The sequence below is a fragment of the Vidua chalybeata genome, chromosome 5 (genome assembly GCF_026979565.1).
Source record: "Vidua chalybeata isolate OUT-0048 chromosome 5, bVidCha1 merged haplotype, whole genome shotgun sequence".
NCBI lineage: Eukaryota > Metazoa > Chordata > Aves > Passeriformes > Viduidae > Vidua > Vidua chalybeata.
Genome location: NC_071534.1, coordinates 3,230,001 through 3,252,790, shown reverse-complemented (window position 1 = coordinate 3,252,790; position 22,790 = coordinate 3,230,001). Strand labels below are relative to the sequence as shown.

The 22,790-nt window shown below is 48.0% G+C and overlaps 1 protein-coding gene across 2 annotated transcripts; it reads right to left on the bottom strand.

The window, feature by feature from the left end:
- Nucleotides 1-3,351: 3,351 nt before the first annotated feature.
- On the bottom strand, nt 3,352-22,282 carry BID (BH3 interacting domain death agonist). 2 transcript variants are annotated; one of them, XM_053942322.1, is made up of 7 exons: nt 21,280-21,941; nt 11,150-11,266; nt 9,759-9,827; nt 7,723-7,900; nt 6,292-6,434; nt 5,273-5,476; nt 3,352-4,221 (listed from the first exon to the last, which is right to left on the bottom strand). In XM_053942322.1, the coding sequence occupies exons 1-7, from the start codon at nt 21,400-21,402 to the stop codon at nt 4,210-4,212; spliced, it is 846 nt and encodes a 281-aa protein (XP_053798297.1). In that variant the 5' UTR covers nt 21,403-21,941; the 3' UTR covers nt 3,352-4,209. The 2 variants fall into 2 exon arrangements, with proteins under 2 accessions (XP_053798297.1, XP_053798298.1); XM_053942323.1 differs by lacking the exons at nt 11,150-11,266; nt 21,280-21,941 and adding an exon at nt 22,187-22,282.
- Nucleotides 22,283-22,790: the final 508 nt, after the last annotated feature.

Sequence of the window (22,790 nt, the reverse complement as noted above, 5' to 3'; positions counted from 1 at the left end):
CATACCCTAAAGCTCAGATGCTGAAACAGCAGAGGGCTGGATCTGTGAAAAAAGTGGGAAATACTTAAGGAACTGCAGTGGGCAGCGTGCTCAGTAAGGGGCTGTCAAGGGAAAGGCTTTCAAGATAAGGTGCAGCTTAAATTCAGCTGTGATTAATTCTAAGCTAAGCTTAGTTGGGCATTGTGGTACTGCAGGAACAAGAGGCTGAGAGCAAAGACAGAACTCCTCTGTTGCCCAAAAGCCCAAAGTGCAGATGCAGAGCCATGTCCCAGCCAGCTGCAGCTCTTGTGTGCTGGAGCCTGGTGGGCTCCTGCCTCCTGAGTCCCTGCGCTGTGGGGCAAGTCAGCCCTACAGGAATCCATCCTTGCTGTTTGTGAGGGCTTCATTTTTCACTCTGGCTGTGCTCAGGCAGCTGCAGCTCAAGTGCCAGGTGGAAGCTGCAGTGCTGAGTGCTCTTACACAGGACAAGTTTTGCTGCCAGAATCCCATTTCCTTCCTTCCCCCATAGTACTGATCACAGCTAGCCTAAAACATTGGACTGGATTTTTAAACTAATCAATGCTTTCTAATGGCCACAAATGAGAAGCGTAATTAGTACTAAACAAGCAAGCTGCTAAAGTTTGGTCTTCTTTCATTTTAATGATTGTAGTAGGTAAAATAATCTGAGGTTATAAACCTTCCCTATATTTAATGTCAGGGTTTTGGCAGTACTGGCAAAGCCCTAGTAAAGTAGATGTTGCCATTCTGGGAAAAAACTAGAAATGCTTCTGGCTCTGCAGTCGCTCATTCACTAAGCCAGAGCAAGTTCCTGTTACAGAGTTTCAGAGTGTAATTACCAGAATCTCTTGGGGTGAAATGGGAGAGCTGCACATGGCTGGCCCAGGTGTGATACCTACAAGCATCACAAAGCCCAGGGCCTCAGCAGAATGTCATATTCTGGACTCTGTTTGTGTCTGCTCATGTTGGAGCACAATGGGAGAAGGTGTTTGCCAGTGAAAAATTCCTGGTCAGTATCTTTATTGATGATGTGGATGAGGGATCGAGTTTAGCATTAGCAGATTTGCAGATGACACCAAGTTGGGTGCAAGTGTTTGCTGGAGGGTAGGAGGGACCTGGATGGGCTGGATCCATAAGCTGAGTTCAGTGATAGGAGGCTCAACAAAACCAAGTGCCAGGTCCTACACTTTGGGCACAACCCCTGCAGTGCTACAGGCCAGGGACAGAGTGGCTGGACAGTGGCCAGGCAGGAAGGGACCTGGGGTTATGACTGACAGCAGCTGAACATGAGCCAGCAGTGTGCCCTGGTGGCCAGGAAGGCCAGTGGCACCTGGCCTGGATCAGGAATGCTGTGGCTCTTGGCCTGGATCAGGAATGGTGTGGCACCTGGCCTGGATGAGGAATGCTGTGGCTCCTGGCCTGGATCAGGAATGCTGTGGCCAGCAGGACCAGGGCAGTGATTCTTCCCCTGTACGTGGCACTGGTGAGGTGCACCTCGAGTGCTCTGCCCAGTCCTGGGCCCCTCAGTTCAGGAGGGATGTTGAGGTGCTGAGGCGAGTCCAGAGAAGGGCAGCAAGGCTGGTGAGGGGTCTGGAACACAAATTCCAGACAAGGAGCAGCTGAGGGAGCTGGGAGTGTTCAGCCTGAAGAGGAGGAGGCTCAGGGGAAACCTGAAAGGAGGGAGTAGCCAGGTGGGGGTCAGGCTTTTCTCCAAGGCAACAGCAACAGGACTGGATGACACAGCCTTAAGCTGTGCCAGGGGAGGTTTAGTTTGGACATTGGGAAAAAGTTCTTCACAAAAAGGGTGATTGGACATTGGAATGGGCTGCCCAGGGAGCTGGTGGAGTCACCGTCCCGGGAGGTGATTGAAAAGGCTGGATGTGGCACTCAGTGCCGTGGTCTGGTTGGCAAGGTGGTGTTTGGACATAGATTGGACTCGATCTCAAAGGTCTTTTCCAAACCTAGGTGATTCTGTGAAACATGGAGGGGTGAGGCACAATATCTGCTCTACCTAATCAGGGCAAAAGCTGTGGCTTAAGACGGCTTAATTTCAGAACGAGGAAGGTTGCAAGAACAGGATTGCTTTGACTTAATGTATGTACCTGTGTAAGAGTGCAAGTTTGGTATTACCGTAACAAAAACAAAAAAAAAAACCAAAAAAAAAAAAAAAAAAAAAAAAGGAAGGGGGGGTATTTATAAAATTTAACCTAGCACTACTTGACTCAGGTAGAGCAGGGGCTGCAGGGCCAGGTCTAGGCAACAGAATTCAGTTTGTGTCTGATAGAGTGAAGGTGCCTGACCAGGACTTGGCTGGGGAATGACACCAGCTCAGAAGGGTCAGTAGTGTTAAGTCCAGAGGAAACGCAACACTTCCACTCAGCTCCACCTCCTTAAGTTAAATAAATTTATCACTTTTTTTTCTACTTTGAGCTGACCTTCTCTCAGTCTCTTGGGTAGGCTGACTTGCTTCCTCCAAGCTAGAGGTCTGTGGTCATGCTGTAGAAGTGGGGGAACTCCTGTTGGCTTCCAGTGGAAGCTGCTTTTGATCTCCCTGCAGTATCTGCATGGCAGGCAAGGGACACTAGCGATGTGGACACAACAAACTGCAGAGGATGCATCTTACTGCTGTACCTTTAGGGGCTTTGTCCTCAGTTTTAACTTGCAGGATAAGCTTTTATTCAACTGTAAACCTAAAAACCCACTCAGACCAAAAGAATGACACTTGATTTGTTAAGTAGCAAAGACTAATGACTCTGAAGCTGCAGGTTAGGGGATCTCTTCTGCTAGACTTCTGCTGGGTGTAAGCAAATAGTGACAGACTTGCAGGGATTTTGGATTCTGTTCTCAAGAGGCCTGCCTAGGGGAAGAGACCCTGACTGGTCCTCAGGTCACCCATTATCCCAGGAACTCATCATACTGTTCCTTCCAATGTGCAAGTGCAGCCCTTTTGGGGAGAACTGTCTAAAGCTTCTTGTGCCATTTGGTTAATAAAAGTGTTTCCACCTTGACAAGAAAGTTCTTTCCAGCTTCATTGTTCAATATTCAGTTCAAGTGAAGGGGTGTGTACATTCTTTCCCTCTGCTAATGGGACACTGCTGTAAGACCATGCCCCCAGGTTGCACTTTAATAAATGGTACAGTTTTCAAAAACAACGTGTAGTTGTTCTACTTCTATGCTTCCACTCTCCCCCTGTTTTAGTGCAGGCACCAGAAGAAAAGGTGCTTTTACTTACAGGAAACTTGCTTGTGCAAGGCACAGGACCAGAGTGTCTCTACTGCTGGCAGCTGCATCATAAGCCATGGTGAATTAGAAGAATGCCATGAGTACTTGCACAAAAAAAAAATTCAAGTGGAGACTGAACGTCTGCAGAGCTGTAGTAGCCTCCAGAGATTAAATTTTTATTTAAGTTAAAAAAACCTACAAAATATTTACATACTTGGAAAAGTCCTGAGGCAGCTGGATCACAGGTGACATATTTGCCACCTTTTCTGGTTATGTATAAAACAACCTGAGTCCAAGTTTGTTCAGCCTGAGATTTGACTACAAAATTTGCTACCTTTTCTTAGGCATATTCAGGTTGCATTCTCAAAAAACTTTCTCTGTGCCTACCCTGCCCTTTTCTTTACAATTTTTCTGTCAGTTTTATTTTTCAAGCAAACACAGGTGTATGGTGATTGATACTGAAGTACCCTGGTGTCAGCCTTCTCTGGCCACATCCCCCCTCTATCCCTCAGGGCTGTTCCCTCTTGCTGCCAGCTTCTCATCAAGACACCTGAATCCCTCCCACCCACCCCCCCGCTGATGAACCACCCATTCCACAGTCTCTGAGGCCTTCCTGGGAACAGCATTCAGCACGGCTCAGCTGCAGGTGCAGGGCTGGGAAGTGAATAACTAAAGCAAAATGCAAAAAAACCCCACAGAGGACAGGTCCTGTGCCCCCTGGGCCTGTGGAGGCAGAAGGCAGGCCCTGCTGCTGCTAAAATAAAAGGTATTGTGAAAGCAGAGAGGCAAGCACTACTTCCTACAGGTACTGGCAGAGCTGGCAGGCAGCTCATGCTACTATTACTGCTGTGCTAGTCTACAAAAGCTCATCTATGAAGCTCTGCCATCCCTTTCACAGCTGTCTTTCAGAAGTCAAGAGAAAATCAAGTCATGTTCATCCATCAAGGAAAATCTTCAGGAATTCACATGCTTCACACAGGCCTGGAGAGCTCACTCACCCAGCTGGAGGGAGAGAAACAGAAGGGGCATTATTAACAGCAGCAGGATTCTCCTCCTGCACCAAGCCCTGCCCTGTGCCTGCCCAGGAGCCCGGCAGCTCCAGCACCATGAACGGCGCATCAACACTGCCACCTGCCGTGCTCCTTCCCGTGCCAGCAGCAGGGACACGGCCCGGGGGACAGCCTCACACAAAAGTGATTTATTTCTGGCATAACTCAGCACCTGGAGCCAAACTGAGCGACGGGAAGGGCAGAGTTGAGGGATGCAGCACAGTGACAGCGTGCGCGGGGTGCTGGGTGAGTGAGCCGGGCCCATCTGGCAAGGCTGCAGTGCAGGAGTGTCCCACAGGCCTGCAGCACAGCACAGCTGTGTCACCTCTGCTTCGCAGGGGATCACAGCCCTGCCCGCTCACGTCTCTTCTCAAGGACCACTGAGCCTGAACAGCAGCGTGTGTGTCCTCTCCCCTCCCCAGAGTCCTTGGTTAATGGAGCTGGGCCTCTAGCCTGGCTTGCTGGGAGCTGCACAGCCTCCCCACCTCTGCTCAAGTGCCAGCAGAGAACAAGAACAGATTTGACTGTTTCTCATTCCTTTCCCCTTCCAGTTCTCCCAAGCTCTAGGGAGCTGAGGAAGACAAGAGCAGAGAGCTCAGGGTCAAGACACTGGGGAAATGCAGCCAGTGAAAGCTCAGGTCAGGCTTTCCTTCCCCGAGGGAATGAAAGAGTCATTAACCAGAATGTTACTGGTAGAGCTCCCTGAGGAGACTGCAGGGAGGAGAGGAGCAGTCACAGCTCTCTCTGCCCAGCAGAACAAATGCACTCTGTTCACTGGCTGCTCTGAGGTGGGGGGGAGCAAGCAGATGTGACATGACCCCCTCAAGCACACTCATTTCCAGAGCTCTGCAGGGACTGACATTGCCTTCTGGCCCAACCTCCAGAGCACTACAGGGAAAGCAGCAGGCCACGGGCAGTTCAGAGCTAGGCCACCCCTGAGGGAATAACCCAGGGCAGCTGAAAGGCTGGCTGTGACTCCCACAGAGCTGTGTGACAGCGCTCACCATTTCAGCAATGTAGTTGTGGAACTGCTGGTTCATGTAGTTCAGAGTGGTGTTAAAGACACGGCGTAGAAGAGCAGGCACTGTATTCACAATTTTCTTAGTCAAGACCATTGTTAGCACCAACATGGCCTTCTCCTGTTCCATGTCTGAGGGGATGGCTCGTGTAAGCTCTCTCACTGCCCTGGACATGTGCTGGGTTATCTCCTGGATGGAAGGAAGAGAGGGATCTCAATGCAACCACTGTGGCATAAAGCCTGCCAGGACTGTGCTAATAACTGATGTGCTTGTTGCAACACTCCACAGGATGCTGCTCCCCTTCCTCCCAGCCATGGCAGCCAGCCTGTTACATAAAAAAACACCCCCAAAAAACCTATGGCCCTTGATCCAGATGTAGAGCTAATCCTTGGACAGCCTTCCTTTTCCTTTTTAACACAAGAGACCTCAAACTCTACTTCCCTTGCACAGCAGCAAGGCATGTTAGATGCTGGGCCACCTGCATCTAGGAAGAGGCCACCCCAACAGGTCACACAGCCAGGCCTAAACCCAAAGCTACTCCCAACACTGTGCCTATGAATGAACACACAACATCAGAAAAGGGTCTTATGACTTGCTGTCTCTTCAGTGCTCAGTAACAAGCACAAGTTCAGCTCCTGTCACTAACCTGCTCAATTTTTACCCATATGATGGTCAGCAGATATACAGGACTTTGCACCAAAGTACAAAGATCTTAAGTACTAAAACTAAGCCTTAGCCAGACCATTCATTTTCCAAGATAAGCCATGGGGCCATCAAAAGGACAAAATGCCTCAAAGTCAGTCCTTTTCCACAACCACCATTTCACCATCTGCAGAAAGGAATGAGCCCAAGGAACTCACTCTACAGATGAACTTCTGCCACAGAATCACCTCTAATAAATCTTCAAATGTTTGAGATTAATTTTCCCATGCCTTCAAAGTCACAGCAGGAAGGATGCAGAATATTTAAAAGGAGATCTGCTTATCAGGCTGCTTTTCACTCACCTCGTTAGACAGATTCTCATTCAGAAAGTGCCGTGCTAGGCTATTTACTACTCCTTCTTGGATTTCTCTGTCAAACTGGTCTCCAATCTCAGCAAGCTGAGCAGCAATGATCCGGATAACCTCTTCATTTGTTTGAGCCAACCCTGCCAACACAAAGAGCAGAATTTAGTTCACAGGCTCTAGTCTAGTCTAATCTAGTCTAGTCTAGATGAGCTGCTAATGCCCGTTAGCAACCTCCTTCCCACCCCTGAGGGTATTCATGACAGGCCTAAGCACGATTTCTTTAAGTGCACCCAGTTTGCTTACCAGAAATACTGGCAAACAGGGTTTGTATCTGTAGTTTAAGTAAAGTGCGGCTTCACCTGCCCCCAGAAAAAAAAAAAAAAATCACTGCAGGGCATGTTAGAACATCTCCAACCAAAATTTGAACAGAACAGTTACAGCCAACATCCTGCCCAGAAAGGGGAAAGCTGTGCATGACCTTGAAGGTTTTTTTCAACCTAATGATTCCAGACTTTAAGTGACTTGTCTCTTAAGCACCACCTAAAATACAGCACCTCATAGAACAGTTGGAGTTGGAAGGGACCTTGAAAGGCCATCTCATCCAAGCCCCCTGCAATAATCAGGGACATCTTCAACTAGATTAGTCTGCTCAAAGCCCCAGCCAAACCAACCTTGAATGTTTCCAGGGGTGGGGCATCCATCACCTCTTTGGGCAACCTGTGCCAGTGTTTTACCACCATCACTGTAAAAAACTTCCTTACATCTAGTCTGAATTTGTCCTTTTTCAGCTGAGAACCTTACACCTTGTCCTACCTGTTTTTGCCATGACACCTATGCAAATTTGTGTGAGAGAGGGCTTTTTACTGTAGCAGTTCCTCCTCACCCTGCTTCAGCTGAGGTCAACGTGCCAGCTGACACACCCTGGGCAAGGGGCAGTAGACACCCTGCAGATGGCTAGCAAAGCAGGAACAGGAGCAGAAGCTATATGAGGAACAGCTTCACCAGACTGGTAGAGTAGAAAGGAATTCACCCAGTACCAGAACTCGAGTTGTTCCAAGATCCTAGCCCAAGTATTGATACTGCCTGAGGAGCAGCGCGAGGCCTAACTTAACTGCTTAGTATCACACTCCTTGAGGGCAGCTATCACCAGTACCAGCTTTGTGCCTTTGTCTGATGTGCTGCAGACAAAAGCCAGTGACACGTGCTCTAGAAATCCATGGAGAGAGAAAGTACTATGTACCAGTTGTCTTAACCTAAGTGTTAAATTCCCAGCCAACACCGCCAACTTTGAAACAGTGAAGTTTCTCAATAGTGAAAACATTACTCCCCTGAAACAGACAATAAACACAAAGACAGGAAAAGGGGAAAGAAAACCACCACGTTCAGGGAGATGTGTAGGATGGAGAAAAGCTTGCTCAGTTAGCTCACCATTCTGAAAGTGGCCACTCCGATTGCCATCGGTCTGAAGCTCATCGTCATCGTTTCCTTGGCACAACATGATCTGCTGGCTTTGCAGGGAACGCAGCTGGTCTTTGAAGTTACAGTCAGAGGATACCTCCAGGAAGGTGAACAGCAATGCATGCTCCATCTGAAGAGGTCCATTGATCTGAAACATAAGGAAATCACTGTTAAGCCCATGCCTAGAAAATGTCCCACTCAGAGCATCTAGGCATGCACCGTTTTCCAACCCTGAACACGTCTCTGTGGCCTCCTGTGGGCACCTTGAACAGCATCAGCCAGGGGGTCCACGAGGCCTCAGCAAATGCAGACTGAGTCCTGGGTGTGGACCCACACAGGACTGTCCCATGGTGAATGACAGAAGGCTCTGCTCTTACAAACTGGTGTTGAAAACCCAGCTCACCTTCTCCTCACCTTTCCAGCTGTGGCAATGGCAGCAACCCCAATATGAGTTCCTCTTTTGAAACAGGTGTGAGTTCAGCAAAAACCATCCACTTCCTTTACTCAGACACCTGTGTTTGGAAGGGTTTTACCCCTGTATTTGGGAACTGGGCATTCTACTTGCTGTGCATAAAGAAGGCAGGAGCTCTCCACTTCCATGTAATCAGAGCAGAGCAGTAACAAGGTGGGAAACAGAGATAAGAGCATAAGCCTGCAAAAACCCACAAGGTTCACATTTCTTCTCCCTCTTCAAAGGAACCTCAACTAGCTCCATAATAAACCTGTTCAGCTCCTTGTAGAGAGCCAAGCAGCTGCTCCCAAGAAAAGTGACATGAGATGGCAGAGCAGTGCCACCTCCAATGGCACATGCACCCCCAGTAAATGGGCACGTGCTGTCTCCATGGCCACACAACCTGCAGCCTTCCAGCAAGGCAGCCCACATTAATTAGGTCGAGGAAGTCCATGGGGCAGGCAGACTGATGGGAGGAAGAGGCCCCACTGGAACACCAGGCCTCATAACCAACTAAGGCCTCCCAAAAACCAGGAGACTCTCCAAAATTTTTAGAAGAATAGGTAAGAGAGTAGGATGTGGTATAAGCACAGAAATAAAGTAAGAAAGAAAATCTTTACGCTGGTATGCAGATGGTCTGCCTGTAAGAAAATACTTAGGGCTAAATTTACCTAGGGAGAAGAAAAATAGTTAAAGAAGAATGATTTGTTACGCTGACAATATGCAACCAGGATGAACTTGGTAACTGAAAGGGAGTTTTGGGGAGTGGAACCTTGCAAAGCCTCTACATAACCATATCTGACTGGGCAGACAAAAGGAGGAACAAAGTCAACAAAAGCCAGGGTTCAGAAATGGAAACAAATGGAAAAGAAAGGATATGCTCAGTCAGAGATGAACAGAAGGCACACCTTCCATGATGTGAGCATGCATGTTTACAGACAGGTGTGCAGGTCACCTGGTACCCAAGCTCACTGGGGCACCAGTGGCAATCCCCTTCAGCCGCCTGCTCGACTGGTCATTGGGTTTATCACTGATACGTTTTTTAATCATATAGTGTTCAAAAGGCTTGTAGGAGGGCAGAGTAGGGGGTTAGAATTGTATCCTACATGGGCTGGGCTAGGGGAGGATGACAGACATTTCAGTTACAGTTCAGCGTGCAAGATTTGTGTGCTAAGTAACAACATCATAATTGTGTTTAACATTGCACAAAACAACACAATGCATTGATCACAGGGCTGTGCCCACTCCTTGATTAGTTTGAGCTGTTTGTAGCTTTATCAATAAACATTGTAGTCTTTTACATAGCTACATCTCCAGCTTGCAGTGCCAAGGGGAAGTGCCACACTGAGAGCTGCAAGGAAGCAGCTTGCAACCTAACTGGTTCCATCCACTTCCCTGTATTCAGAGCAGCGCCAGGAACACTGCAGAAATTCTGAGAAATTCAAGGACACAAGCCAACACTGAGATTTATTCCCTTTAAAGTATCTCAGAACAAATGCACCAGAGAACCACTGTACACTGTGAACAGCTGACTTCAGACATGTTTGACTCTAACCTGTTCCATAATGGATCCAGGGACAGAGCAGCTCACGTCACCCTCTGCTTCAGACCAGAAATCCTCGTCCTGTGAAAAAGTAAGAAAGAAAAGTGAAAGGAAAAAAATTTCCCATAAATCCACATCTTGAAGCTGTACTTACGTATCTGGCTATGTCTCATAGTAAATGTCCCTTTTAGTTTCTGGAGAGAGCTGCCCATCACACACCATCAGTCATGAAAAAGGGCTGAGGAAACTACAACTGCCCCAGTGAGAGGGGCCCTGTGAATGAGAGGCACAAATCTCCTTCCTGCCACGTGCCAGACAGTGGAGTGACACAACCTACAAACAGGGCTTTAAAGCCAAGAGCTGCTGCTGAGTAAGGGAGGGAGCACCCTGCATGGAGCCAGATGCTGGAATGAAGAGCAGGGTGATCAGAGAGGAACTCCTGAGAGGGGTGAGCTGACGGGTCTGCACGCACAGCAGAATATTCTGAAATGAAAAACCCAGCTGACATTGCTACACGCCCACAGGGCCTTGAGGCTGCCTCTCCCCACCCTCCATGCAAGAGATCCACGAGGCTCATTTCAATACTTCTCAACAAATACCATGATGGGGAAGGCTGGATCAAGAGCCAACAGAGGCTTCCAGTCACATGAACTCTGCTAAGCCTCCAGGGAGGCTAGCTAGGAAGAAGGGAGAAAGCAGGACAGAGCCCAAGGGAAGAGGCACCCAGCAAGGGAGAGCCTCTCTCTCTCCCTCACAAAGGGGAGATGTAGGAGCACAGTGCTCCCTCCTCATCCTGCCAGGAGCAGCTGATGAGTGGGTCAGAACCTTGCATTTGTGCCTTAGACACAACAGTCCCACAGCTGCACACACAAGTCTCTGGCTCAACTCTTGATGAGCAGGGCCTGGCTGAAAGTGGGCACTCCCTCCCTACCAAGCCTTCCTCACCCAGGGCAACAACCTGCTTGTTATGCAGGCACCTTCTAAACCAAGAATGGGCTGGAAGCACTAAGGAACCCAAACAAAAGGCCTGCTAACCATCAAAGACCTGGGCTAGTGATAAATGACTATGTCACAGTAACAATCCCTCACATCTGTGTTTTAAATAACTAGCATGCTGGTAGAAAAGAGGGAAGTGAAAGCAGAAAGAAATTCAAACTCTGAAGCAAACCACAGTCATATTTCAAGAGACCATGAATCCCCCAACTTTCAAAGGCTCTTAGAAGTCCAAAACCAAAACACAATCTGCAATATGTCTGAAACACACAACAGCCCACAGGAAGCCTCCTAACCGTGAGCTCTTCTTTTCATGGAATTATGTCAGACTAACAGCTACAACACAGGCTTATCCCTTGCTGCTTTGCATTTTCCTCTGTTCCATTCAAATCCCTGTTGCTGCTACTCACCTCTACCCTAAGGAGTGCTCTGGCTGGGGCGAGTCCTCTGTCCTGTTCTTTGGGACCTGAAGGGGCTCTGAAACAGGTTAGGGTGACCTTTCCTCTGGTCACCTGGGCTCGACTTTGCTGGAAGAGACACAGATGTTAATTAAGGTTTGAGAACTCAGAACACTGAGATTAAGAGGAAAGTGGGGATTTAGAATTAAGTCTGTGGCAGGACTTTGGCTTTGTGCAAACTCCTCAAGAGCTGTCACCATAAGCAGTATTTCTGTAGGGTAGGTAAAGCCTCAGTTTGTACATAGTCTAGTTTTAGAGATAACATTTCTTTTCAATGCAATTTTCCCACTCTCTGCTTTAAATGAAGAGGCACAGACTGCTCCAGCCCAGCCAGGTGCCTGCTGCACCTGCAGGTGTCAGTAGCTGTGCAGGGAGAAGAGACCTACAACACGTGTGGGTTCTTCCCTTCCCTCAGGGATCAAATCAGCTCTGTGTAGATACAGACACTCCTCAGGCCAAGTCCACAAAAATAGAGACATTAAAAAAAGTCACCCACCATAGCTGCAAATAGCAATTTTGTCTACTGTACATAAGCAAAGATAAAACAAACACACAAACAGAACCATGAAAAGTTCCACCACCCTCCAAAGTACTAATATGGCAAAAAATGACGACAAGGGAGCCTGAACACAACTTCACAAACCAAATTTCCTAAACCAAAGATTGACCACCCATGCAGTGAACGACCCTGAAGGCAATACCTGCCCTCAGCTAAGAAAGTTCTCCTTGGGTGGTCAAAAACACACCAGAGAAAAGGAAAAAGGATTTCTCTCCACCCCAAAATGGCTTCCTACTTCTACAATACAGGGCAAATTACTTTTTATTTTAGTTAACTAGTAATTACAGGAACCTCAAGTTTTACATAACTACTTTGAATCAATGGAAAGGGCTTCGATAATCATGAAGTTCCTGCTGAGAAGTCAAATTCCTTAATGGAATCTTAAAAAAAAAAAAAAAACAAAAAAACCAAGTCAAATGTAATCATGCTGATACCACCCAAATTTTTTAATCATTAAGACTTCGGAATCCTGGTAGTTTCAGATTCAGATTGAGACTGTTTCTGGTGGAGGGAAAAAGGTTACCTTATATTGGGTAAAAAGAATCTTTAGTTGGAGAAGGTGAAAAGATGAATAAAGGGTACAAACACCATCTGCACTCAGATTCAGAGTCAAAATAGATAATTTGCTAAGGCTGCTTTAGGACTGCTCAAATCTTGGAATGAATTTTTACAGAATGTGATATTTTAATTGAAACATCAACTAACTTTAATGCATTGTTCATTTTTTACTTCAATTCACTCAGACAAGTGAACTTTGTGAGAAGCTCACATTTCTTTGTGAGAAATGAGCTGCTTCTGAGAAATCACTAAATGCCTTGATGTGTTCAACACATAAGACTACAACCAGTTTTTTAGACCTGGTCTTTCTCTCTTTCTTAGAAAAAAAAACATAAGGGGTTGCTTTAACCACAAGTTTAAAACCCTTAAATCAGTTCTACAGAATCAGAATAGGGCATGTTCATTCCAACTCAACATTGCATGGGATGCAGGACTGTGGGAGAGGCATATGGTAAGAAAACATAATTGCAGTTGGAGAAGCACATCCACCAACAGCCTGTCAGTGCAGTAGGAAAGACCTCATGCCACCCACACACAGCAGTTTTCACAAGTGAATTCTGTGATTTTTCACAAGTGAACTCTGTGGATGCTTCCTCCAAGGCAATGACAGCTCTTTAGATGGGGCTGAGTGCACCCTGAGGGATGGGACTTGCTGCTCTCCAACAACACAGCTCCTTCAGGTCTGGTGTCCCACCTTCTGCTTCTCCCTCTCATCTCCAAGTTACACTCTATCCTTTAAATCTCACAAGGAACTCGCCAGAGGAGCTTTTCCCATCTGCAGTCCACCAACGAGGAGCGCCATCACTAGAGGCAAGAGCAGGCAGGGCCAGAACCCCCTGACTCCAGGGGAAGGAGAGTTGGCACTGCAAGTTTGCAGGGTGGAAAAGAGGGAGAAGCAGGGACTGCAAGACAATTTGCACTCCATGCTTCTATCCCACATCACACAGGGAGGGGTAATCCAAAGGAAAAGCCTCATACACTGTATTACAGCGCTGGGGGAACTCCCCACAGCTCTCAGGGCTGCCATAACAGCAGCAGGTCCCAGAATCCCTGCAGCAGTGCTGAGTCACCCTAAAATCAGTTTTCATCTCCACACTTGCGCTACATCTTCGAGACAGCTCAGAAAAGAAGCCACCCCACAAACAGTGCCTCTGCTTCCCATCACTTCCCCTCAGATTCTTCACCTCTCCTCACAGCTCAGCCTGGGAGCTACTATTCCCAGCAGATACTGCCTGGTTACTGTTTTCAGCAGGGAAGCCACAGGCCTGTAAAGACTGACTCCTTTAATACTGTGTCTGGATTATGGATCAATGGACCTATTGTGCGAGCTGTCAAGATGTTTATGTCTCATGTTTGAGTTAGGAGCAATTAAAATCTCCAAAGAAGAAACCACAACAAAGCATCAGTCACTGCAAAGTCAAAAACTTCCAATCTGAGCATTGCTTTCCCTGTGTGGCAGCTGAAAGGGAAGAACTTTGGGTGTGGCAGACAGGATGACATCATTATTGGAAGAAGTAAAACAGTGACTATTTCTCCCTTCCAGTACCTGTCCTGTAGGCAGATATTTCACTGCTGAGCTACAGAGCAAGGGCATCATTTTACAGGCAGGGAAACCAAGTATTTGGTATGTCCTGGCATTTTAAATCCATATATCAAACCATAACCACTCAATTTTACTGTCCTCATGAGAACTTGCCGCAGGCACAACTACTTTACATATCCAGTCACTACTGTAAAATAAAGAAAGAGAAACAGCATCACAGACTTAAGAGGTTCCTTACTTGAGGATACTCTGAGCTGTGCCACTGTTGTCTGCAGCACTTCAGGTCAGGAGAGTGTAAGCAAATACCACATCACAGAGCCCAAAGTCACCAGAAGCAATGCTCCACTTCTAGCCCATAAACCCAACAGGAACTAAACAGCCCAGGGAAGGTATCTTGTTGGTGTGCCAAACCAACAGTGCTGAGTAAATAGGATGTTATCATTACCTGTTCCCATCGCTCCTTACTCTGCAAAGGATTTGCCAGCCTGCACCAGTGCTTGGAACGCCCCAAGATTTTGCCTCATTTGAGACTCACCCCTAAAGCAGAATTTGCTTCCAGGCTTTGGAAAGAGAAGCAGCATGGTGGGAGAACAGAGACATTGCAATGTATAAGCCAGGTGAAGGATGGGCTCAACAAGACCCTCTGGGCATGTATGGATGCACACACAGCTGAAAACTGTGAAACTCAAGGATGGTTTGGCACATCTGGTTAACACCAAAGCCATTGGCTTGGTGAGTGCCAGCACTTTCACTGCCACGGGGAACACTGCTTCCAAACTAAGGGTATTTTCCACCCATTTGCCTCTGAGGCAGGAGGCAACATCAAGAGCTCGTTTTGGAAGTGGCAAAACTGATAAGCCGTGAGGAGCATACTTGCAGATACCAGCGGCTCAGTGGCCCAGAGCAGGACACACCTCTTCCCCCAGTCACTTGTGGTTTATTTGCTTGGCTCTGGGGAGGAATGCCCTGTTAGTCAGGATACATGAGACTACTTAAAATCCAACCAGGACAACCTCTGCCGGATACTCCTAAACAGGACAGCCGATTGCTTGAGATTATGAGCTTTTGTTTCTCTTCCTTTCAGCTTCAAATTGCCTCCTTCTTTAGGATGTAAATAATGCCACTACCAATCTCTCCAGCAAGGGAAAACAAAACCCAGCACCAACATAAAGCCATTTACTCTTCATACCCTTGATGCAAAACATCTGCCTTAGCTGGGACATTTTTACTTTTGCTTCTTTATGCTGCTTTAGTACAGAATTATCATCTCAGCCTGGACACCAAGCACTCTCAGCTGTGTATTTTGGCTTAGAAATAAATTTCACTCCTTGTTTAAAGGGGGTTTATCTTCCTCTTTGGAAAAAAAACTTTATTGGAGACAATTCTAAAAACAAGCTGTCAGTAGGCCTTTTTGATAGAAATTTATTTAAGTTCCTGAAGGTCTTTTGCCTTTTCACAATGACACGAAGTGCAGCAATCTTCAGGTTATCAGGACAGTACTTTGACTTAGGAAGAAAGACATCCAAATCCCTCATCAACCACCGTTCTCATTTGGCTCAAAAACCTCTGACCAGCCCCCACGCAGCACATGAATGAGTAAGAAGGAGCAGTGCCATATTAATAATGCTCATAAAAAAACAGGCATGAACTTTTAATCAGTGTGGTTTCTGTACTGGATCAGTGACAGAGGCAGCATGACATCTTATTCTTCAGCAGCCAACCTACAGACACAGCTGAGTCAACAGAAAGCCTGCAGCTGGAACTCGAATTCAGCTAACTGCAGCTGGACCCAAGCAGAATTTCTACATCTCTACATTTTGGGCATAGCTACACCTAGGAGGAAAGGGCAGGACTTGGATCTTGGCTATCAGAGTGCAGGCAGTTTCTTGGATCCGGCACTGGGCTGAGTTTTTCCTCTCTGGTGTTGAGCAAAGGAACTCCAGCCCTTTGGAGGTGAGCTCGTCCTGCACTTCACCTCCTTGGCAAGGTCAGGAAAATACTTCTATCTTTCCTCAGGACCCAGCTGGAGGAAGCAGAGCAAACCCTGATGAAAAAGCACCATCACCACTATCACACAAGACTGCTGGTCTTTGCAGGGCTAGCTTCCTGTTCAAAATCTAACTATTTCAGCCCAGCAGCTGCAACAGACCCCTGCTAGAATGGCACAGTGCACATGCAAGCAGTTCTCATGTCTGCCTCTTAGAAATGATGGAAAAGCACTGAGGAATCACACTTCCAGTGTTTTGACATTATCAAGGAAGGACAAACAGACTGAGAGCAGGCAGTACTGGGACAAACTCCAGCCATCACTGGTGAGGTGCAAGTGACAGCACCCAACCAGAGAAATGCAAGACTTGCTTCTGGATTTAGAGCATGCCCCAGCTGGGCCATGGGCACTGCACCCTTGCACTCTGGCAAAGCTGCTTTTACACTGGAGCAGTGACAAAGTGCTCAGCTCCTGCAGCAGACACTGTCTCAGCACTTGGGAACAGAGCTCTGAGAGTTGCAGGTGCCACTCGGACAGGCTCTGCCAGCCATAAGAGATCAGAGTGGGACTGGATACAAGAACTGCCATGCCACCCACAGCGCAAAAGAATCCTCCTGATTTCAGTTTTCATACGTGTACTACTGTTCAGTGCCAGCATGAGCAGGAATGCCATGTCATTTTGCGACTTGGATGCATTTCACAGCTGATACCAGCAGTAAAGAGGAATGAAAATCTGTCTTTCCTTTGCCTGACTGGCAAGTTAGATAAGCAAAGCAAGAAACTGGTCAGAAGTAATTAAAAAAAGAATTAAAAAAGACAGCTTTATGGACACAGGTTGCCCATAACAGTAGCATTCCCTCTGCCTTTCAGGCCATATGAGTAGGCAAGAACTGCCTTTCTAGACTGGTAAGCACCAGGGATATCTGCACTGCTTTCTGGAATAAACAGAAGGTGTAAATATGCTTCAGTGTGAAGTTTAAATACTCGACCAGAGTGGCCCATCAGTAATTAGACATCCAAAGAACAACATTTCAGGAGCTCCCTGCTTAGCTACAACGAGGGTGCTGATGCAACAGCCAGGATTGCACTCACGGAGCTGCTAAGCAATGATTCCCTGCACTGGACAATTTACTGTCAAGAGAATTCTCACAGCTGGTATTCCCCAGAATGACTTCAGTGGAGCCTGCTTACCCTCTCAGGCTCTGAATATTTATCATAAAAAGATTCAAAGCTTTTCTAGAGAAAATGGTACAAAGAGGAATCTTCACAGCTGCACACTCATGCACTCTGACAGCATCCACAACCCTGTGTCAATATTTGACAGCTTTCCCAGAACATGAAAATGAATTTTCAACAGGCTCGCTTCCTCCTAAACATCAAGTGTATCAGAGATGTAAACATCTCTTACGTGCCTCAGTTTTATGAAACAACTGTGCACCAGCAGACAGCCAGAGATGATCCCCAGAAGGAAAGTCTGACACAGATCCTTTGATTCCCTTCTCCTACTGTGCTGCACTGAAACTTCCATTCCCACCATGACAGTTAAACTGATGAAGGCAGTACAAAAATATTTTTAAAAAGTAATCAAGATAATCTTGAAGGAATCTCTTATGACAGGAGCCCAGAAGTCCTCAAGAACCTTAAAAAGAAAGTTATGCATCAAACCAGACAGCCAAAAATAATAGTAACTCCAAGCAGCATTCATCACTGTGATCAAAGCTGTTTGACAGCAGCAGCTCATCCACTGTGAGCATAAAAGAAAGCACCACCTCTTTTAAACACCTTTCAGAATGATACAGAGCTAAGAAAACACCCCTCTTCAAAGAAACGCTGCAGGAGCCATTTGGGAACTGTGACAGGAAAATTGCAAATAGGTGCCTGAAGGAGTACACATTTCCTAGTGCCAGGCAAACAGGAGATGCCTCAGTTGCTTCTTCCACTCAACACCTACGGGCTCTCTTAGCTGTAGGTCTACACACAGTGAAAAAGTGTCTGTTCTTCTAGGAGAAAACACATGACTGCATGAATCAAAGCAAAACCATTTCACTTTCAGTTCTACCTTAGGAGGAATAGGCTGACGTTGAAACACAGGAAGACCTTACAAACCCTAAATAGAGCAACTGCTGATCTAAGGGGATTTGTTTTGTGTGGCTGTCAATCTGAAAGTATTACAGCAATTACACTGAACAACCAGAAGTTACACTTACCAAGGAACACATGTGTCCTTTAAAGATGAAGAAAATAACCCAAAATATTTGAGAGACCTGGGTATTGCCCATTCTATAAACAGCAGTAAGAGCACTACAAACTGGCCAAAGGTTACAGTGGCAGTATTTTACCAGGAGATAGAGCAGGTTTGCAGACATTTAAACAAAAATCCAACATCCACATGTGCCATGATGGCACATACAGTCCAGCTCCCCTGCTCATACTTCAGTGAAGCTGAAAAAAAGCTCTGAGAGTTTAAAGGAAAGAGGGGAGCAAGCTACTGAGGTAGGAGGAGATTAAAGCCCCAACAACACTGTCCTCTCATGGGAGAAAGAGCAGAATTCCCATAATGCATGAAGGGTACAGCCTTTTCCTCATGTTTGCCAGCAAGGGCAGTCCAGCCAAAGCCCACCAGGGCCAAGCAGCACCTCCAAGCAGTGCCACGGTGGTGCAAAGAGAAAAAAAAAGAAAAAAAAAAAAAAAAAAAAAAAAAAAAAAAAAAAAAAAAAAAAGGAAAGCAGCAGACTGGATCAAGAGCAGAAGTCACCAAGTGCCCAAGGCAATGCTAAGAAGGCTCCCAGCCATGGGGCTACTCAAGGGGAGGGGGCTGAAGGATTCTTGGAGCAGCTGTTGCCAAGAAGGGTGTGAAAGACAACAACATAACCCTGTGCTCTGCACTGAGCAGCTGCTTCAGAAAGCACTCAGGAGGCAATCCCTGCCATCTCATCCGGGAGCAAGGAGGTGCCTAACCTACACCACTGGCAGCTCCAGAGAGTCCTGCTCTCTTCCCAGTATGAGGGAACAGCAGGATGCCAGGACATGGTTCACTACAGACATCTGATACAAATCAAGGCAGTCACAGGAAGCTTAACAGATTGCTGCCAAACCTAAAGAATGACACTGGACACTGTGACTCAACATTTCCTTCTATATTTTATGCATCCTTTCCCTATATCCTTCTTATCTTGTCTGGGTCAAAAAAAACCAAACTTGTAAAATATCTGAGGAATGGACCCCCCCACCACACACATACCATAATCACAACTGATAAGCGTTAGTTAAAGCTAACCTCAGCACCCTGCAACCCCAAGCAAAGCCATCCAAAACTAAAAGGGGCTCAGACCTCCAAGAGTTTTGCATCTTTGCTAAGCCATGAGCTCCACTCACAAATTAGAAATACTTTCATGTACTTGGCTTTGCACAGTACACAGATATGTAGGTAATTCCAGCCCCCAAAACTCTGTAATCTGAAACAGACAAAAAGCCATACCATGCCAAGAAAAAAAGAAGGCAGCTCCTTGAGAAAAAAACAACCCAAAAAACCAACCCAAAACTGATAGCGAATTCTGCTCTTTCACTCATCTAGGAACTGCTAAGCAGAGAAAATGAAACCTGCCCATCTGCACACAATTCCCCTCAGCAGAGAAACCGCAGACCAGGCTGGCTCTTTCCTGCTGGGGAGCTCATACCCAGAGGCCAAAGGAGCTGCCTTATCAAGGAGCCAGCACCTCGAGGCTGCTCCTCCACAGTCACACCAGCACTCCAACACCAGGCACAAAACCTGCTCATTAGAGACAGTCCCTTCTCCCCCATCCGATGACTTCCAAGCACCAGGCTGCCCTAGGAAGGTCTCCAAAGGTGACCGTCACTAGATTTATGTGTCTGCCTGCTTCCACTCTAAACATTTTCATTCCATTACAGAAAAAAAAAAAAAAACCAACCCAAAAAAAAAACCCTGTTTGAGCTGTCAGCTCCTCAGACTCCTGCTGAGTGTGGATGACTCCTGTCATCCTGTTGCAGAGGAAAAACACAGTGTAGGAAAACATGGCATGAATGACCTCAGGTGAGAGTGTTCAGTGAATACACACACCCCCCCCCATATAATCCCCTAATTATAAATCACAGTTCTTACTGGTTTAGGATCTAACAGAAATAAAAAGCCACACTGAGCACCATTACAAGGCCCTCACGTTATCCAGGGGTGTAATGTCCTGGTTCTGGGTTCAGGCATGCCCAAATCCCAGGAGCACAGACTCCTGGTTTGCACAGGCAGCCCTGGTGGATGCTGTACACTGCTCTGCTGCCTGTGCACAGTGAGAAACAGAGCTGAACTCACAGTCTCGGCTGGCCTAATCTGGTTTTAAGAAACTGGGAGGGCAGGAACCCAACAAAACCACCTAACCAAAAATCAGTCACGTTTTTTCTTAAATTCAGCAAATGTCACCAGATGCAAACAAGAATGTGCTGGCAAATCAGAAGGGGAGGTTTGTCACACCAGCCTTTCTTGGTACAGGGCAGCCTATCCACAGGTTTGCAATCACCTGTTACACCCTGCACATGCACAACTGAAGTGTTTTGCCTCAGCAGGTCCCTAAGCCCTGCCAGTTTCCTCTAACGAAAGACAAGAGACCTAAAAAAGGAAGACAAGAAAATGGGAAGAGTCAGGTTGTAGAAATCCAAGTAGATAACAGAGTACTAGAATGCTGCTTTTTATACAATGCATTCCCCCAGTGTGTAACACAGGGGAAATCTCCAAGAATGAGTGCTGCAAAGTTATCCTAAAGACACTGAACACCACTAAAGTCATGTAAAGAGGTTACAAAGGAGAGGAAAAAAAAAAAGCCCCACACAGAAACCCCCTTATTTTTAAATAACACCTTTTAAGATGTTATGCTTCCACAGGCAAGTGAAAACAGTTTCAGTCTGATTAGTGACAAGAAGTTATAACAGAACAAAAACCACTCTTCCCCACAGGTGGACTTTTGCAAAAAGTCCTTTACCAAAAAAAAAAAAAAACAAACCAAAACAAAAATTTCAAAAACAATTTCCTGTCGGGGAACCAGTAACACTTTAACCGTTTTGAACAGATAACAAGTATCCCATGACAAGATTATGGCCCAGATACTCCAAGAGAGGTAAAGAAAAGGTCACCGTTTCTAAATAAGCATTGACTTTCTGAATGAAGACTTTAATGATTTAAATAACTTTGAGGCACTATACTTTTTTTTTTTAATTAAAGCTACAAAATATTAGCCTTTAAAAGAAGACAAGAACATCCCCCCTTCGCCAAACCCACCAGTTTCAGAGCCATTGTCGCTCCAAGGTACAGAGACCATCACCAGAGCGTGTAACTTACAGAAATACTCTTCTAAGGAAGGAGACCTGCTCACTCCGCTCCCTTCCCCTTCACACGCTGCACGCAGTCACCCGCTCCAGCCTTCACTCACCCTGAATCCAACACGTCCGAGGGCAACAAAGGGCCAGCCAAAGGCGCTCACCACTTCAGCAGGCAGCTTACAGCTTTGGGGAAGGCAAGGAGCTGAGAGGAGATTCACACCGAACTGACTCATGTGACAGAATCCCGGCCTTGCCTTCCTGCCGGAGCTGCCGCTCCCACACCCCTCGGCCGCTGGAAGGCTGAGGCAAGGCGCGTCCCCCCGGGGTCGCCACCGCTGCTTTAACTCCTTCCAGCCAACGCCGCTCGCGTCTGACAACTCTCAGCCGAAACTGAGACGCTGCACTCGGCCACGCAGTCCAAAGGCAAAGAGAACTTCCTGCGGTTTTATGAAATACCACCTGAGCCGGAGGGAGGGCGGTTCGCGACAGGAGCAGGGACGGCCCGGTCCCGCCGGCAGAAGCAGCAGAGGGGCCGGGCCGCCGGCAGAGCGGGGGTCACTCCCACACGGGCGAGGAGGGACCGAGCGGCAAACAGAGCAAAGGAAGAAACAGCCGCACCGCTGAAACGCAAGGCGGGATTCGGCGGGCAGAAAGGAGCCGGGAGAGCGGCCGGCAGGCAGAGGAGTTTCCAGCAGCCAGAAGAAAAAGCAGAACGCGCAGACCGACCCCCGCCGCGTCCCTTCACCCCCCCGCCCCAGGCCCGGGGGGCTGCGAGCTGCAGCCGGCACCGCCGGCCCCGGCGCTGATGCCCCGCGGCCCAGGAGGCAGCGGGCCCGACACTCGCCCCAACACCGCCACGGCCACCGGCGCTTCCCGGGCGGGCCCGCGCGGCACCGAGCGTGGGAGCGCGGCCGGAACGCCGCCCGTGCGAGCTTCCCGGCGAGCTTCCCGCCCGAGGCGGCGGTGCCGCGGCCGAACCGCTCCCGCGGCTGGGGAGAAGCCGCAGGCGACACTCACCGGGAGGCGGAGCGGGGCTGCGGGACCGCGGCGCTCGGCGGGGGAAGCCGCGCTGCCCTCGGTATTTCAGGGCGCCGGTGGCCCCGCCCCGGCCCCGGCCCGGCCCGGCCCCGGGCGGGAAGGCGGGCGCGCGGCGCGCTGCCGCTGCGGTTGGTCGTGCGGCCTGAGGGCGTGGGCGCCGGGAATCGCCCCGGGAGCGGAGACCCGCCCGATCCGCGCTCCGCCGCGCTTCTCCCGACGGCGATCCTCCTTCTGGAGAGTTCTGATGGGTCCCGACCTGGTGCTGCTTGGCCAAAGGCTCCTCACAGCCCATCTACGGCCGCTTCTCTCCCTGCCAAATAAGTGCAGGTTTTCGTTTAAGATCGTTTTATGGGGTTAAAATCACAGACATCACAGGTTTGGAAAAGACCTCTGAGATCGTCGGCTCCGACCTGTGACCAAACATCAGCTTGCCAACAAGACCGTGGCACTGACCATTGTCCAGTGCCACAGACCACGTGCCAGTGCCACATCCAGTCTTTCCATAAACATCTCCAGGGACAGCGGCTCCACCAGCTCCCTGGGCAGCCCGTGTCTAATCACCCTTCTGTGCAGAAATCATTCC

What these genes read in the sequence shown, in the direction of transcription:
- BID (XM_053942322.1), bottom strand. Translation starts at nt 21,402, where the DNA reads ATGAGTCAGTTCGGTGTGAATCTCCTCTCAGCTCCTTGCCTTCCCCAA. An exon ending in TCGGACGTGTTGGATTCAGG is followed by an intron (nt 11,267 to 21,279) that starts GTGAGTGAAGGC and finishes TGTCTCTTCCAG; the next exon opens with CAAAGTCGAGCCCAGGTGAC. An exon ending in GAGTGGCCACTTTCAGAATG is followed by an intron (nt 6,435 to 7,722) that starts GTGAGCTAACTG and finishes TTGTGTTGGCAG; the next exon opens with GGTTGGCTCAAACAAATGAA.